At 43.9% G+C, this 16,145-nt stretch overlaps 1 protein-coding gene across 6 annotated transcripts in view; it reads left to right on the top strand.

Moving 5' to 3' along the window:
• The window catches only part of MED13L (mediator complex subunit 13L), a 344,978-nt gene that overhangs the window by 304,834 nt on the left and 23,999 nt on the right, over positions 1-16,145 (top strand). For 5 of the 6 annotated variants that reach the window (XM_074205887.1, XM_074205888.1, XM_074205885.1 and 2 more), the window contains 6 exons: positions 2,937-3,157; positions 3,492-3,697; positions 6,349-7,271; positions 12,543-12,722; positions 14,626-14,849; positions 15,529-15,721. In XM_074205887.1, the coding sequence (XP_074061988.1) occupies positions 2,937-3,157; positions 3,492-3,697; positions 6,349-7,271; positions 12,543-12,722; positions 14,626-14,849; positions 15,529-15,721 (1,947 nt within the window). The remainder of the gene's footprint in view (positions 1-2,936; positions 3,158-3,491; positions 3,698-6,348; positions 7,272-12,542; positions 12,723-14,625; positions 14,850-15,528; positions 15,722-16,145) is intronic. The other variant, XM_074205883.1, reaches the window with a different exon arrangement.

Genomic DNA, 16,145 nt, shown 5'->3' with positions numbered 1-16,145 from the left:
GTTGTATATGTGTAAATGTCCACCAACATGGACAAGCCCGCAGATAAAAAAAATTCACACTTTTGTTTTGGTTGATTAAAATACTTTCCTTTCTCTTTTGTGAAAATTAATGCTTAAGAAATTCTTTAAATATCCCCCCTTTTTTAGTTTTAACTACTGAAGAAGGTTGATCTGTGACCTTGAGTCTGATCAGTCCATTCTGTTCCAATTTGTTCAATTCATAATACAGAAGAAAAAGTCTTAGAACCCAAATTAGAAAAGCAAATTTTAAAAATTTAATAAATTGGATTTTCTTTTCATCTTTAGAATTTCAGGCCTGTATATAACAGAATTCAGTCTAAAACTTTTATGTTGAACTAGAAAGTTTACAAAGCAGTGGCTGAATGCCAACCCTAATGGAGGCTCCTCATCTGGGGCCACAGTCTGGGACATTTCCATTGGCTCCTGCTACTTGTGTCTGCACTGGGATCCCAACCCTGGGCATCCTTAGGACTGGAAGACCTGGGCACCAGCTGGGCGGTTCTCTCTCTCTCTCTCTCTCTCTCTCTCTCTCTCTCTCTCTCTCTCTCTCTCTCTCTCTCTCTCTGCCCAGAGTGGTCTGGGACTGGCTGGGCCTCTCCCTCCCAGGCCAGACCACCTGGACAGGGATTGTACTGCAGGCTTGGCTTGGCTTAGGGTTTTCTTAGTTGTCCGTTTATACATCAGAAGTCACAAATTAGTCTAAATAACTGAGGTTACCAGTAGACTGCTCTCATCTGGTTGTGCCAAAAACAATAGGGAAAGGGAAAAGGAAAGGAACCAGGAAATTGGTAAATCCATCTGTCTGATCTGAAATCAGTGACTCTCAGCATGTGCTCAGAGCCTATGGATCAGCTGCTCCACAAGCACCACCTCGTGGCCAAAGCTTGTCGCTGCTCTTTGTATACAATTGAAAGTCCCATAAGGGATAATCCCTAAGCAAGTAGAATGATGTCTTTGACCTCCCATTTTTCAGGGGCCTTAATGTATTCTAGGATCTTTTATATTTGGATTCATTCAACTATGATAGTAATATCTTAGGAAAGGCGTAATTAGTGAGTGAAGTCCTTGTTTTGTCCTCTACAACCAAACTCCCATTTTCATAAATGGAGATATATATTCTTGAGGATTCAAGAATATATTCTTGAGTATTGCCCTACTTTGCAAGCTGTGTAAATCTGTGTAAGAGGCACTAATTGGACTAAAGTCTTCTTAACTTTACTGTTAGATACTCCCAATTTGCTTGATAAGTGCCTAGGGCAGCTAGGTGGTGTGGTAGATAGAGCCCTGGTCTTGGAGTCAGGAGGATAGGAGTTTGAATCTAGCCTCAGACACACTTGATACATACTAGCTGTATGACCTTTGAAGCAGTTCGTTTAACCCTGATAACCTCACATCCACGGCCATCTGCAGTCTTTGTGACCGGAGTCTTCCTTCTCTGGAAGAGAAAGTGAGACTGGTGACTTAGCACAGCCCCCTCTCACTCAAATTCAATTCTTGTGCTTGTCATGATTTACCATGGTCTTTGAAAATGAAGGACAGATATATGTTGAGTGCCTTGAATTCTACAAAACTGTAGATTTCTACTCATTATCACCATAAATCAATACCATATTACTATCTCAACTCTGAGATATTGTTCTGCTGTAATGTCAAACCTGAGAAATAACCATCAAAGGAAGTTAGTCCTGAATGGCAGTTTGGAGTGTTTGAGACTTATATTCAGGCTTGAAAGCATAGTTCCACACAAAGTATTAAGAGTTGGCATGAAGCACACTTAATAGGGTGAGGAAATCTGTCTTGTCCTGGAGAAGGATGGGATGAGGGGGAATGGGGGGAGGGAAGGGGGGAATAGGTGATAGAAGAGAGGGAAGATTGAGGGAAAGGGTACTCAGATACAACACACTTTTGGACAGGGCCAGGATGAAAGGAGAGAGAGAGAATAGAATAAATGAGAGTGGGGAGGAATAGAGTGGAGGTACAGCTAGTAATAGCAACTGAGGGAAAAATATTGAAGCAATTTCTCTGGTGGACTTACGATAAAGCAGCTCACCCCAGAGATAGCCATTGAAATCTGAACACAGACTGAAGTACGTTTTTTTTCCCTCTCTCTCTATTTTTAAGGTTTCCCATCTTCTTGGGGGGGAGTTATGTTTGTTTATTCTTATGTTTACTCTTATAACATTCAATTTACATCAATGTATGGCATGGAAACAATGTAGAGACTGTCAGACAGCCTTGGGGGGAAGGAAAGGGGGGGAAATTGTAGAATTCAGAGCCTTGCAAAAACTGCTGGTTACATATTATTATTGTATATAATTGGAAAACAAATGTTAATCATAAAAAAAATTGCTAAAAACAAGCCAAAAAAATTAGAACAATACTCATTCCTACCAAAAAAAAGTTGGCATGAAGAATTCTTTTATTTTTATTTCTAAAATATGATCAGTCACTTAACATGTTACTTACCTAAGTTAAAGTGTTTCATGAATCCTTGTAAATAGAAATAGTCATTTTACAAAAGAGACAATAAATTTAGTCATCCCCATCTTGTTAATTTCAGTTTCTATTTACTCATCTAAGCTTTTAACTTTTTCCTTTAGACTTTGTAGTATTGCAGCTGATTGAAGGGAATAAGATCTGAAGGCTTTTTGATTGTTTAATTACTGTCAACCCTAATAATAAGGCACAAATAGCTGTATAGTTCCAGAACAAAATTAATTCTTGCTAATAGTTATCCTAATAGCTTGATCGTTACTCTCACCAGTTACGTGTATATTTGTTATATGTAATGTCACCATTTAATTAGCAGCATAATGTTCTGTGCCAAAAAGAGCAATTAGTAATTAGCCCATGATGAAAATGCTCTTAAAAAAGGAAGAGGGATTTTTGAATGTCTGTCTGTCCTCTCCCTTTAGCAGTGGCAGATCTTCAAAGGATGTTTCCTACTCCTCCATCTTTGGAACAACATCCCGCTTTCTCTCCTGTGATGAATTATAAGGATGGTGTCAGCTCAGAGACGGTGACAGCGTTGGGCATGATGGAGAGCCCGATGGTCAGCATGGTCTCCACCCAAATCACAGAATTCAAAATGGAAGTGGAAGATGGGTTAGGGAGCCCCAAGCCTGAGGAGATTAAGGTAATGCCACTATGCTTATTCACTCTTTCCAGGCAAGACAGATTTCAAGAGGGTTTCTTAGGAACTTTAAAATGAGAAATGTCTGTATTATATAGGCAGATGCTTTTGTGATAGGGTAAAAGAGATTGTTATAGAATTCACTAAAGATTTGAGTATTTTAGACATTGATGTGTTATGTAAAACTAACTTAGAATAAACCTAAATCTTAATCTGTATTTTTTTAGTTCCTTCAACTATTTAAGAGACTTATTTCAGCTAATTTACTTACAAGAAATGTTGAATTCAGGTGGTTTCCTAAATCAGCTTATATGACCCTCCTGCCTTGGTTTCACAGGACTTCTCGTACGTGCACCAAGTTCCCACCTTGCAGCCTTTTGTGGGGTCCTCCCTGTTTGCTCCACTGAAGATGCTGCCCAGCCAGTGCCTGCTGCCTCTGAAGGTGCCGGACGCCTGCCTCTTCAGGCCCTCCTGGGCAGCTCCTCCCAAGATCGAGCAGCTGCCTCTGCCACCCACAGCTGCCTTTGTCCGGGATGGCTACAAGTATGTAGGGGAAGCAGGCAGGGGGACTCATCTCACTTCCGACTTTGCTGCCTTATTAACAAAAGAGTTATACAGGAGGTTCACCTTGTTGTTGTGTACATCGTTCCCTGTTGGAAATTACATTCAAACTAAGTTTCATGTATGCACTGGAGAAAAAGTATATTATTCATCCATAGAGCTGCCTATCAGAGCATATGCCCTCATGAACCCATAGCCCTGGATTGCTGTTGGACAAAGGGGGTGCTTCCAGAAGCGCTTCATGTTCTTTGCAGAAGGAATTTTGCAATGAAATCTTGATATTATCTGATCCCCTCCCACCTAGTCACCAGTTACCCTCAGGACTAAGGTGCAGGTGATTGGGGGTTTGTGGGCAGCAGGGCAGGTTTTTAGAATCCTTGGGATTCAGTTTATGTAGCCAGAGAAAAATGTTGCAGACATTTGATAACTGAATGGTGTAGCTGGATAGAGAGCTTGACTTGGAGGGAAGAAGGTCTTAGCTCAAATCCTGCCATCAGACCAGAGGCAAGTACCTACAGACTCTCAGTTTTCTCATTTGTAAAATGGTCATAATGATACCTCTACTGCCCCAGTGATGGAAGCATCACATGGCTGGCTAAGTGTCTGTGATCAAGTCAGCTTTTCATTGAAATGACTGAAAAGACTGCTGTTTTGTATGGGTGTTTCCAGTCAGATTTACAGGCATGTCATTCATTATTCCAGTCCAAGTTGAAGTTGTTCCATCTATGTTTCCAAGTGCTGTGGCCTGCAAAATTAGGTCATATGTGACTGCCCACATATTCTTGTTCTTCTCCTGAGAAAGCATGCTGTTTAATGAGGAAATAACCCTAATGAGAGAGAATCCCTTCCTTGGGATTAGCTAGTTGTCAGCATTGTCTATCACCATGAGGTCCTGGATACAGGAATTCTGAGTTTGAAATTAATAATTATCACTTTGGGTATATTTTTGTGAGTCCTAAATAAGTAGCGATTACTAATAATGATTTCCATGTTACCTTTTCTGAAATGTCAGAGGATCACTATGTGATCAGCTTCCCTATGCCCATATTTTTGTAACTCATAATGCGGATTTGGCCAGAGCTGGCTTCAATACAAGAAAATAATTCTAAAGAGCTCCTTATCGAGGTGGGTGAAGTGGCCTGGGCAGCTCTTTGTAGAGGTATTCATTTGAGTACTTACTATATTAGGGCACACAAGAAGGCAGATATGAGACTCAGAACTTGCTTCTCAAAAGCAAAGAATAAACTCTCTGTTCTCAGAGACAGGCTCTTGCAAGAAAATTTGTCAAGAGAGCTCTCCGGGGGCCATCCATCAGATACTGACATTAGACTTTGTTTTCCCATAGTTGACTGGTATCAAACAGAGCAGATTATATAGGGAAATGTGTACATGCACATAGGTGCATGCATTATGTTTAGGGTGAACAATATGATGTCCTAGGGAAAAAAGTACTGGGTTTAGAGTCAAAGGAGCTGGTTCAAATCCTACCTTCTCTGCTTATTACCTGAATGACCTTTAGGTCATGTAAGGCCCCAGTTTTCTTCATCTGCAAAATGTTGGAATTGGACATGATGACCTTTGTGTTCTTTCTTGGCTTTAAATTCAGCACACTGTGAAGTTTCTATGATTTTTCCTTGTGATGGCCCTATGAAAAAATGTCAGTAGAATAATGGCCTCTAGCTTGCCAGTGTCACGGTTCTGGAGTTGCCAGGGGCCTTGGAAGCCATCCAGCTCAACACCTTCATTGTACAGACAAAGAAACCAAGGATCAGAGTGGTCAGGAGATTCAGGATCCCAAGATCCTGTTTTTGGGGACTAGAAGGGACCGCTAGTCCAACACCATCACTTTTCCAATGAGGGAAGTTAAGGGACTCATCCAGAATCAAAGAAATTATAAATGGCTTCAGCCAGGATCTAGTCCAAGTCTTTTGACTCTATACCCAGGGCCCTTTCCATTATTTCATGTTAGTAATTCAGAGAAAGCTTATTCTCTCTTGTTAGAAATGGGTGGCGTGGATGATAATGGCAATAATGATGATGATGGTGATGATTAGCATTTATGTAGAACTGTGAAATTTGTCAAGTACTTTACAAATCTGATCTTATTTAATTCTCAACACAACCCTGGGGAAGAATTAGCATACTCATTCTTTTTTACTGAGGAAACCTGAAACTAAGTGACTTGCTGAGGGCAAACAAATTAGGAATGTCTCAAGATGGATTTGAACTCGGGTCTTTTCAACTTTTCAGCATCCTTCCCCATTGCACCACCTAGCTGCCTCCTGAGATGATTTTATTTGTGTCAGAGCATACTTCATTCACCCTTGTGTCACACATGTAATACTGTCTGTCACCTTGGTAGCTCTTTGTTGTGTATTATTTGAAAGGTAGTAGTGTAAATATTTTTAACCAAAATAAGTTTAGTAAGATCAATAGGTATCAGTTATAATTACTATTACAAACATAATCCTAAATAGTCTGCTAGTAATTGTGTCCAACTACAACTCCCCCCACCCCCCCCAAGACAGTATTGGATCTTAATGAGCCAGTTTAGGGGGTGTGGGGAGTGACTGGGTGGAGATCCCTTTTCCTGAGCCAGCATCACATGACTGTTGTTCTTCTTTCTCATGCAGTAATGTGCCTAGTGTCGGCAGCCTTGCAGACCAGGATTATTTAAACACACCTGTGACGCTGAACAGTGCGGCACCAGCCAGCAACAGTGGGGCAGGTGTGCTACCCTCCCCGGCGACCCCTCGCTTCTCTGTGCCGACACCTCGGACACCTCGGACCCCACGGACCCCCAGAGGTGGTGGCACGGCCAGTGGCCAGGGGTCTGTCAAGTATGATGGCACTGAGCAGGGGTCGCCGGCCTCCACACCCTCCACCACGAGGCCACTCAGCTCTGTGGAGCCTGCCACAGCCCAGCCAGTCCCCGAGGCCCATAGTCTATATGTCACCCTGATTCTCTCCGACTCAGTGTTGAACGTCTTCAAAGATCGGAACTTTGATAGCTGCTGCATTTGTGCCTGCAACATGAACATCAAAGGTGCGGACGTGGGACTCTACATCCCCGACTCTTCCAACGAGGACCAGTACCGCTGCACCTGTGGCTTCAGTGCCATCATGAACCGCAAGCTGGGCTATAATTCTGGGCTTTTTATTGAGGATGAAGTGGACATCTTTGGGAAGAACTCAGATCTGGGCCAGGCAGCTGAGCGGCGGCTAATGATGTGTCAGACTGCCTTCCTCCCTCAGATGGAGGGGTCCAGGAAGGTCCCAGAGCCCCCCATCAGTCTCTTGCTCCTCCTCCAGAATCAACACACGCAGCCATTCACAGCCCTGAGCTGCCTGGGCTGTGTCTCCCCCAATCACCGCCACCCCCTCCCTGGAACACACTGGAGTTATGACAGGGTACAAGCAGATCACAACGACTCGTGGACAGAGTGTGTCAATGCGCTGGAGCAGGGGCGGCAGTATGTTGACAACCCAACTGGTGGGAGAGTGGATGAAGCTCTTGTTCGAAGTGCTACCGTCCACTCATGGCCACATAGCAATGGTAGGTCTTGGGGGCTTGGGGTGGCTTCTTGCTTGTTACCTGGTGTCAGCTTTCTTTATCCCAGAGGTCAAAAAAGCATCTGAAACAAATTCAGTTTGAATCCTTTCAAAAAGAGAAGTAAGCCAAGTCTAAAATGAAATTATTTCACATTTGAGGCTCTTCTGACAGGCCTCCTTGTCACTTGCCTCCTCTTTAATCCATCCTTTGTCCTGAATAAGGGAAAGAGTATAGACCTTTGTTTTCACTGGCAGAGTCCTTGCTCCCACCAAGCAGGTCTTGGCTGCCTAAAGCGCTGAGGCATACGATGTGGGCTTCAGAGATGGGATTGGAATCTAGGTCTTCCTGTCTCCAAAATAAGCTCTGTGTCTGCCAGGCCGTGCTGCCTCTGGATCTGTCCTACAACTGTGTCTAGTCATCTCAATATAGGGAAGCTGCTTCTTCCTCTTCTCATGAGGTTGACTGACTCTTGTGGCCTCAAGTGTGCAGTGTACAAGTGTACAGCCCCCTCCTGTCATCCTGCAGCCTGATTCCCACGTGTATTTCCATTCTCATTCACACTATCTTCCCCCCACCCCCACCCCATGTGCCAGTACTCCCCCATCTACATTCCCTTCTCTTAAGACGTCCCTTGTAGTTCCTGTGAAGCCTCTCCTTTCCTTCAGAGCTCAGGTCAGGCACCGCTTGCATCCAGTCCTTTTCTCTCTCCCCGGGCTGCATTCTTCTCTTCAGATTTCTCTTAGGCACTTTATCTGGATCTCTCCTTCTTTATATGCCCCATACCCACCCAGAAATCTATAAGCTCTTCAAGCTGCCCTGTCATTTTTTGCCTCTGGACCCACAGGGCCCAGCTCCATGTACTTAAACAGTTAATAGTTGAAAAAATTGTTAAATTTGTTGTTGAATGGGAAACTTTCCTTATTATAATTTCTTTATATAGGAATTTACTTGTTTCTTCATATTCTTCTTATCCTTGTTGAACACCCAGAAATACAGAGCAAAGTGGAACTAGTACAGAGAGAGAAAGTAGGTAAAGTCCCTGTGCTCATAGAGCTTGCAGCAATCAGTCTTAGTGCTGAAGAGGCCAAGAGAATGGCCACCAAATAATATTGTCGAACTTAAGCAAAAACCCAGTGGGTGTCCCAGAATGGATCAGCAGAAGCTTCTTGCCATTATAATGAGCAAATCAAGAAGAAATCCAAAGAAGCCTGAATTAGAAACAGAACGCTCCTCTCTGAACCAGGAAGACCTCAGTTCTAGGCCTGCCTCTCCAGAGATCCTGGGCAAGTCACTTTACCCTGTTGCAATTTCCTCTTTTGTTTAATGAGAAGGCTGGACTTGATGATCTGATTCTAGTCCACAATCCTAGGCCACTGAGACCTCCCTTTCCATCATTTCCCAAGGGAGTCATCTGGTCTTTTCTTGACCACTTTTAGGGGTGAGTAGAGAATGTGCTACTATTGGGGGCTGTCCATTCTTTTTGGTAGCTGAATTCCAAGTTCTTTCTCACATCAAGCCAGTATCTGCTTCCCTATAGTTCCTACTGAGACAGATTGGAATAAATTGACTACCTTTTGTGTGAGTCTTGCTGAGGGCTGTGCTCTTCTGCCCCCTTCCTCACACAGTCAGCACATGGAACTAGCCATCTCCCTATCCTCCTGATACCTGAGCTGGATGGCCAAACACTGCCCCCCCCCCCCCCCCCCCCCCCAGGTCTTTTCAGACCAATTGCTTTCTAGCCACTGCTCTTGGTCCTAGAAGCCTTTCCTTTGATTTCCTAGTTGATCTGTTTTACTTGTTCTTTTAAAATCCCATCCTCTTCCATCTCCCCACCTTGCTCCTTCTTCTCACAGTGGCCAGAATAGTCTACTTGAAGTACAGACTGGATGACATCCTTTCTTTGCCCAAAAAGCAAATCCCTTTTATCTCTAGAATGACTTTCCAAGTCTGAATGTTTGACAAGTAGCAGGCTTCACAGCCTGGCTCTGGTCTGTCTTTCTGGAGTGAGAGCTGTCCTAGCTGCTCTTCATCAGGTCCCAGCTTGAGAGGCCTCCTCTGCCTTTGTGGGGGCCTCCTCCCGGGCCTCCCTAAAGGGTCTCCTCTCAGCACCCTGGATTGATCCCACTGGGTATTCGCTCTCCCTACTTCATTTCACTCATTTCTGCTGCCACCTCCTCCCAGGAGGAGACAAGTCTGTCTGAGGGCCCTGTTTGTCTAATGTACCCTAGGTGCTTAATTAATGTAGGTGCATAATTAATATCAATGCTTAATTAATTGGTTGACTCAGACTCTTCTATGCCTTTATTTAGATTTATTATTGTAATGTTAACTAGTAGGCCCAGCAGATCGTGGGGCATTGCCTCTACCAGAAACATCAATTCTGGGGGGGGGGGGGGCATCAAGGGAGGAGCTTGTTCTAGGCCTGTGGCTTTGTTGTGACTTCTGGTTTACACATTCCCTCCACCAGTGCAGATAGCTAGCTCCTCTAGCCCTTCAGGTCTTTGACAGTTGCTGTATGAAAGATTGGGTGGGTGTTTTGTCTGTGGTCACCCAGATTATCTGTAATCTGTGACTTGAGCCCAAATTGTTACGTCCATGGTCTTGGCCTCTGTCCACAAGGCCATTGCCCCTTTCATGCCTTGGCACAAAAGGACATGCAGGGAGGAGGACAGGACACATTCTTTTTTTTGTTTTTTAAGATTTTATTTATTTTGAGTTTTACAATTTCCCCCCAATCTTACTTCCTTCCCCCCACCCCCCCCCCTCAGAAGGCAGTCTGTTAGTCTTTACATTGTTTCCATGATATACATGTCCCTTGACAGGACACATTCTTAATGAAGCCCTGTGGGCTATTTGCTGTCAGAGCTTTCTTAATATTCACTTCCTAGACTTCTAATAAAACATTATAAAGTTTTGCCGGGGCTCAAAATCCAACAGACTGACCTATGTTTCTGCAAAACTGCGGCAGGACTGATCCTTCTTGGCCCAGGGACTCTTGCACCCTTCTCCCTGCTCTGTTAGCGGAGCAGTTCCTGCTGGCAGCCCAGTGGTCGGTCGGACCTATTGGTTTCTTCAGTGTCCTTCTGGACCTTGGAGGAGTAGACAAGAATTCACCTCTATTCCTCTCGAGCTTTTCAAACTCTATTAGCCACTTTTGTTCTGCCTCTTTGAGAAGAAAATTTCTTCTCTTTAGGGTACAAAGCAGAAACAAAAAAGTCCAAGCAGCCATTCTCACACCATTTGTCACCAGCAGCAGTCCTCACTCTTTTTTCATCTTTTTCTCCTAGAAGAAAAATCCTTTGTGTATTAAAGACATTGCTAATGAAGACCTTTCATGGCTAGCTAGTATAATGTAATGCAGATTGACAATATAAGCATCCCTCTGTTTTCCCTCCATCCCTCTGTTTTCCCTCCTTCCCTCTTTCCCTCATCAGCTGTGTGACCATTAGTGTAAGAAATGGTAAGGATGGACCATTCTCCAGTGATTCCTAGAGGCCACCATAACAGTCAGTTAGGAACCTCCCTACTCCCTCTTGGATTATTATGTTTATAGAGGAAACTCATTGCTGCCTCACTTGGAATCCTTCGCCTCTCCTTTCCAATCTACTTTTTCTCCCGTACAATTTTCACATCCCTATTTGTTTGCTATTCCCTTTGTATACTTCTGATTCTGTGTCTTTTTTCTCTCTTCCTCTATTCTTTTCTCTTCTTTCTCTATCTTCATTCATTTTCCTTTCTCCTTCATTCTCCCTTTCCTTCTTTCTTCCTTCACACACCCCTTCCTATTTTCTTGCCTTTATTTTCCTTTTTTCTTCCTTTTTTTTCTTTTTAATTTTTTCTTTCATTTTTCTTTATTTCTTTTTACCTACTTTTCTTCCTTTCTTTTTCTCTTTTCCTTTTCTTTCTTCATTCATATTTTTTATTCTTCATTCCTTCTTTCCTTTGTATTTATATTTGTATAAATTTATATTTATATATATTTACACCTTGAGGGAGCTTTTACATTGATAATGACATTTGCCTCTAATAGCCCTAATAGATCTCTTCTCTCACTTTTTTGGTATCATTGGTACCACCACATTACTGGTGAATGACTGGTGGTATCATCATCAGTGTGATTGTCAGTGAATAGCAAAGGTAGGATTCAAACACAGATCTTTGAAAACTATCCTGATAATTTCAACTTTTTTTTTTGAGTTTTTTTAGCTTTTGCAAGGCAATGGGGTTAAGTGGCTTGCCCAGGGCCACATAGCTAGGTAATTATTAAGTGTCTGAGGCCGGATTTGAACTCAGGTACTCCTCACTCCAGGGCTGGTGCTCATCCACTATGCCACCTAGCTGCCCCTGATTCCATGTCTTTAAGCATTTTGTGTTGAATGAAAATGTTTTGAGTTTTTGCCTTTCAATTGTATAAAAGTTGCTTTTATTTCTATGTTTAACCATAAAAATATTTATATTTTCAGGATAATTATAAGGTATTGGTAATTTTAAGGTAAATTACAGAATTTGGTAGGTCCACTTTTTCTATGGGGAAGGGGAAAACTTAAAAAAAAAACCCAAAACAGTTATTGGAATTTTCTGGAATAAGATGGTGCTCTCCACCCCACAGCCTTTATCTCGGATTCCTATGGGCCCTACACTAGGAATATGGAATCAAGTTTTTTTAGAAAACACTTTTAGTGAGAGTGGTATAGTGAAGAAAAAGTAGATTTCTGAAAGCTGTTGACCATGGCCTAAGTGTTTAAACTCAAATAACCCACATAGGTGATAAAGTCTGATTATTTACAGAGGAATGGACAAATGTCAAATTCTACAATGTATACTAAACTTTGGTTTCTGCCAAGAGTGACTTTTGAAATATTATTCCTGTGCCCCAAAACCATATGTTAGTTGGGAGAGGAATTACCAAGTTTCTGGTGGAGCAGGGCACTTGCTAGTGTATGAATGCATGGGAGCAGGGTAAGTAGTGAGACCATGGCAAGTCATAACCCCATTGCTCACAAAAAAAACAGAAAAAAGAAGTGAGAGCATCAACTGGAAGCAGTTGAGCTTTGAACCAAGGTACCTTGCTAGGACCTCCAGGTCTTGTTCTCATATGGGCCTTGTCATTTCCAAGACCGGGTCCTCGGGGGTCCTCGAACAGGGAAGGGCAGCAGCTCTCATAAGTGGGACCAATTTTGTCCCAGCCACCCTGAGGTCTGAGGGAAGAGGAAAGTCAGGCAGCCACTGTCCTTGGCCACTCACTGACCTCTCTTCCATTCTCATCCCCTCTAGTGCTGGACATCAGCATGCTCTCCTCGCAGGACGTGGTGCGCATGCTGCTCTCCCTGCAGCCCTTTCTCCAGGATGCCATCCAGAAGAAGCGGACTGGCCGGACCTGGGAGAACATCCAGCATGTGCAGGGCCCCCTGACCTGGCAGCAGTTCCACAAGATGGCAGGACGTGGCACTTACGGTAGACTATTTCCCTCTTTGAGTCTCTGCTACTGTTTCTCTGCCCTTCTTTACTGGGCATTTCTAAATAGATCAGGGTCATATTTGGGCTTAGGTTTTCCCATCGGCATTCAGTAGATGGTTCAGAGAACATACCTGTGAGCTTCTTTTGTTTTTTCTGGCTGAGGATGTTCAGTAGGGGATGGAACCCAGAAGTCTGACTTCAGGCCCCTATGGACCCTAAGCTTAGACCTCCTTCTCTGTAGAATGGGCATGATAGAAGCTTGTGAGGACCAGGTGAGCTCCCTTCCATTACTGCACTTGATAGAAATGCTGGGGAGCTCTCGTCCTCCCTCTGCCTGTTTTGGACTCTCTGGGCTTCCTTTCCTGGTCAGGGGGAGGGAAGCAATGGAGGGCTGCTGGAGCTGGAAGGAGCCACTGGTAGATCTCCACAGGGCCACCAGGTCACATGAACCTGTTTGGAGCACATTTGTGGAAGTTTTGTAGGCCATGAAGCATGTAGGATGAAATATGAAATATTTTACTTAATGGTACAAAAACTAGTGAAAGCAGCATGGACTGTATGGGCTTCATTTTAAGAAATCTTAATCAAGCACTTTGGGATACAGCAATTTAAAAGTTTTTTTCAGAGTGGTTTCAATAAGTGCAAAAGCCAGTTCACAAGGATACATCCATCCAAATGGAAGAGGTGTATTCTTGGCAATGCTCATTTTATCATGATGCCTATGCTTTAGTCACATTCACCAGTGACACAAAAGTTTCTGTTGAAATTATGGTAATGTATCTCCATCTTCCCTGATATTACCTAGTTGCTCTTCCAAATTCATCAGATACTGCATTTTTATATTTATGACAAATAAAACCACAGATCTCAAGCCATCCAAGGCTGCAGAGGTCATTCCATCCAACCTCCCTCATGTTGTCAGGCCAGAGGAGAGGAAGTGATTAACCCAAGGTCACACAGTCAGTGAAGGTCAGAGGCAGGATTCACAGATTTCACAACTTCAATTTCCTTCCTCTGTACTGAAAGGTTTCAAAATTCCTTGGAATTCTTCCTATGGAAGATTTTTAAATAGGTTAAAAGTCTATTTCCAACCATTTTCCAAATTGACATTTTAAATATTCAGGTGTAAGTTGACATGTGCATCGTTTTCATCAGCATAAGCTCATTTTCACATGTCCAATATAGTTCACTGTTGACAATAATAGCAAGAAGTTAATATTACAGATAACCTTGTTGGTGCTAATCCCGGATTTGGGATGACTTCTTGTTGGTCTTGATGAGGTCATTCTCGTCCTTGCCTCCCAGATAAAAGAGACACTTGGGGGAGGAGGAGGGCTCATACCTCCTGGTGCCCCCTTCCTCACAATACTTGATGCATGAGCATGGGACACCCAAACCAAGTGAAGTCCTTTGTTAATGATCCACATATCTTCAGTCTCCTCTTTATAGAAAGAGCAATTGTCATTTGTCTCCCCTTCCCCAAGTGTGCAGGCAGCCCAGAGAAAGACCCAACAAGTTTGTGACCTGACCTCAGTCACAGAGTCTGTGGAGCAGCACTAAAACTCCATCCCAGATCCCTTGATTCCAAACTACTGCACTTGGGCAGCAAAGTAGGTGTGGCCTCACCTGAGACCCTGAGTAGGTCACTCCATCTCTATTTGCTTCAGGTTTCTCAGGTGAACAATGGCGTGACTGTCATCCCCCCCCCCCCCCCCCCCCAAGTGTTGTGAGGTTCAAATCAGTGTGTAACTTGCTTAGGAGAATGCCAGTACTCAGGAGATGCCGGATAAACACTTCCACCTCACTTCCAAGTTCCTTCCCCCAAAGGCAACATTTCATGAAGTCAATTGAAAGGAACTAAAATTCCCAGTCTTAGTGAACTGCTGCTCTTTCTTTTCAGGTTCAGAAGAGTCCCCGGAACCCCTGCCTATCCCCACACTCCTGGTGGGCTACGACAAGGACTTTCTCACCATTTCACCATTCTCCTTGCCGTTCTGGGAGAGGCTGTTGTTAGACCCCTATGGGGGCCATCGGGATGTTGCTTACATTGTGGTGTGTCCAGAAAATGAGGCCTTGCTCGAAGGAGCCAAAACTTTCTTCAGGGACTTGAGCGCTGTATATGAGGTAAGAAAAATATGTTTTGAGAATGAGTTTCATAGCAAGAATTCCTCTTCACATTCCCTAATTTTGTAGCTTAACAAGAATTGATATGTTATTATGAAAGAAGGCTACAGTAAAATTCTGGAAATTTGAGCAGGTTGGGGAGAAGATAGGCTGAATGATTCAGGCTACAAATATGATTTAGCTTATTCATCTGTGTATGGATTATTATTTCAGTAGCTTCTCTACTCCAACTTTGCCAATAACTTTTTCTAGTAGTCAAACAAATGAAATGCCCATTCTTTCCTATTTTTTGTTCTGGGGGAGGGCAGGGCAAACCACTGGCATTTTGGAAAGCAGGTATCTCAAAGGTTAAAGATGTTGAATTTGTTGATATCCACCACCACCCCCCCCCCTCCACTCCAAGGAGTATCATTGCAATGGTAAACCTCAGAAAAGCAGCCAGTTAATGGCAGATTCAAAACAAGGGTAGATGTTGGCCTGGAAGTATTCCCAGTCTGAAAAATATGTTGAATGACCAATGGCCCTTTGTAGGCAGAGTCTAAGGAAAAGGACCCAAGGAGGCTGTGAGCAGGAGGGGAGAGGTCTTCTCAGTGGACTGGGCAGACCTCCAGGTTCAGGACAATGCTGTGTGAGGTAGAGGCAGCCAGACACTGACTGCTTCCTCCTTTTTCTGCTTTAGATGTGCAGGCTGGGGCAACACAAACCCATCTGCAGGGGACTCCGGGACGGGATCATGCGTGTGGGGAAAACGGCGACAGCGAAGCTGGCAGATGAACTCGTGAGTGAATGGTTCAGCCGGCCCTGGAGCAGCGAGGACAGTGACAATCATTCCAGACTCAGACTTTATGCCCAGGTCTGCCGCCACCACCTCGGTGAGTGAGACAGGCTCGTGGTGGTGGTGGTGGCGGCAGAGGTTCTGGTGTCCACCCTGCCTATCACTTCTGAGCAAAGAAGTGTGGTGCTGCTGGGTGGGCAAATGAGGGGCCCAGGTTTTCCCAGGTGTCTGCCCTTTGTGCTCAGAGAACTATAGGTACCCTCCCAGCACTCCCATAGGGAGACCCTCCTCCCCTCCCCAAAACCTGGGCTAGGAGGGACTATTCTCATTTTTTCCCCTTTAACAGTCCCCCCACCTTGTAGAACAACCTTCCACCTTGTAGAGGGGCAGACAGCTTGATAGCACAGTGTCTGGTTGCCAGGATGCTGTCGCTTGTTATTTATTCATATGTGAATGCAGACTGGTTGCTGCCCTCTACTCCCATCTGTAGAGGGTGAACTCAGGACTGGATCAGTGGTCCA

The sequence above is a fragment of the Macrotis lagotis genome, chromosome X, assembly GCF_037893015.1.
Source record: "Macrotis lagotis isolate mMagLag1 chromosome X, bilby.v1.9.chrom.fasta, whole genome shotgun sequence".
NCBI classification, from domain to species: Eukaryota; Metazoa; Chordata; class Mammalia; order Peramelemorphia; family Peramelidae; genus Macrotis; species Macrotis lagotis.
The sequence above is the reverse complement of the archived record's forward strand: the minus strand, read 5'-3'. Positions and strand labels throughout refer to the sequence as shown.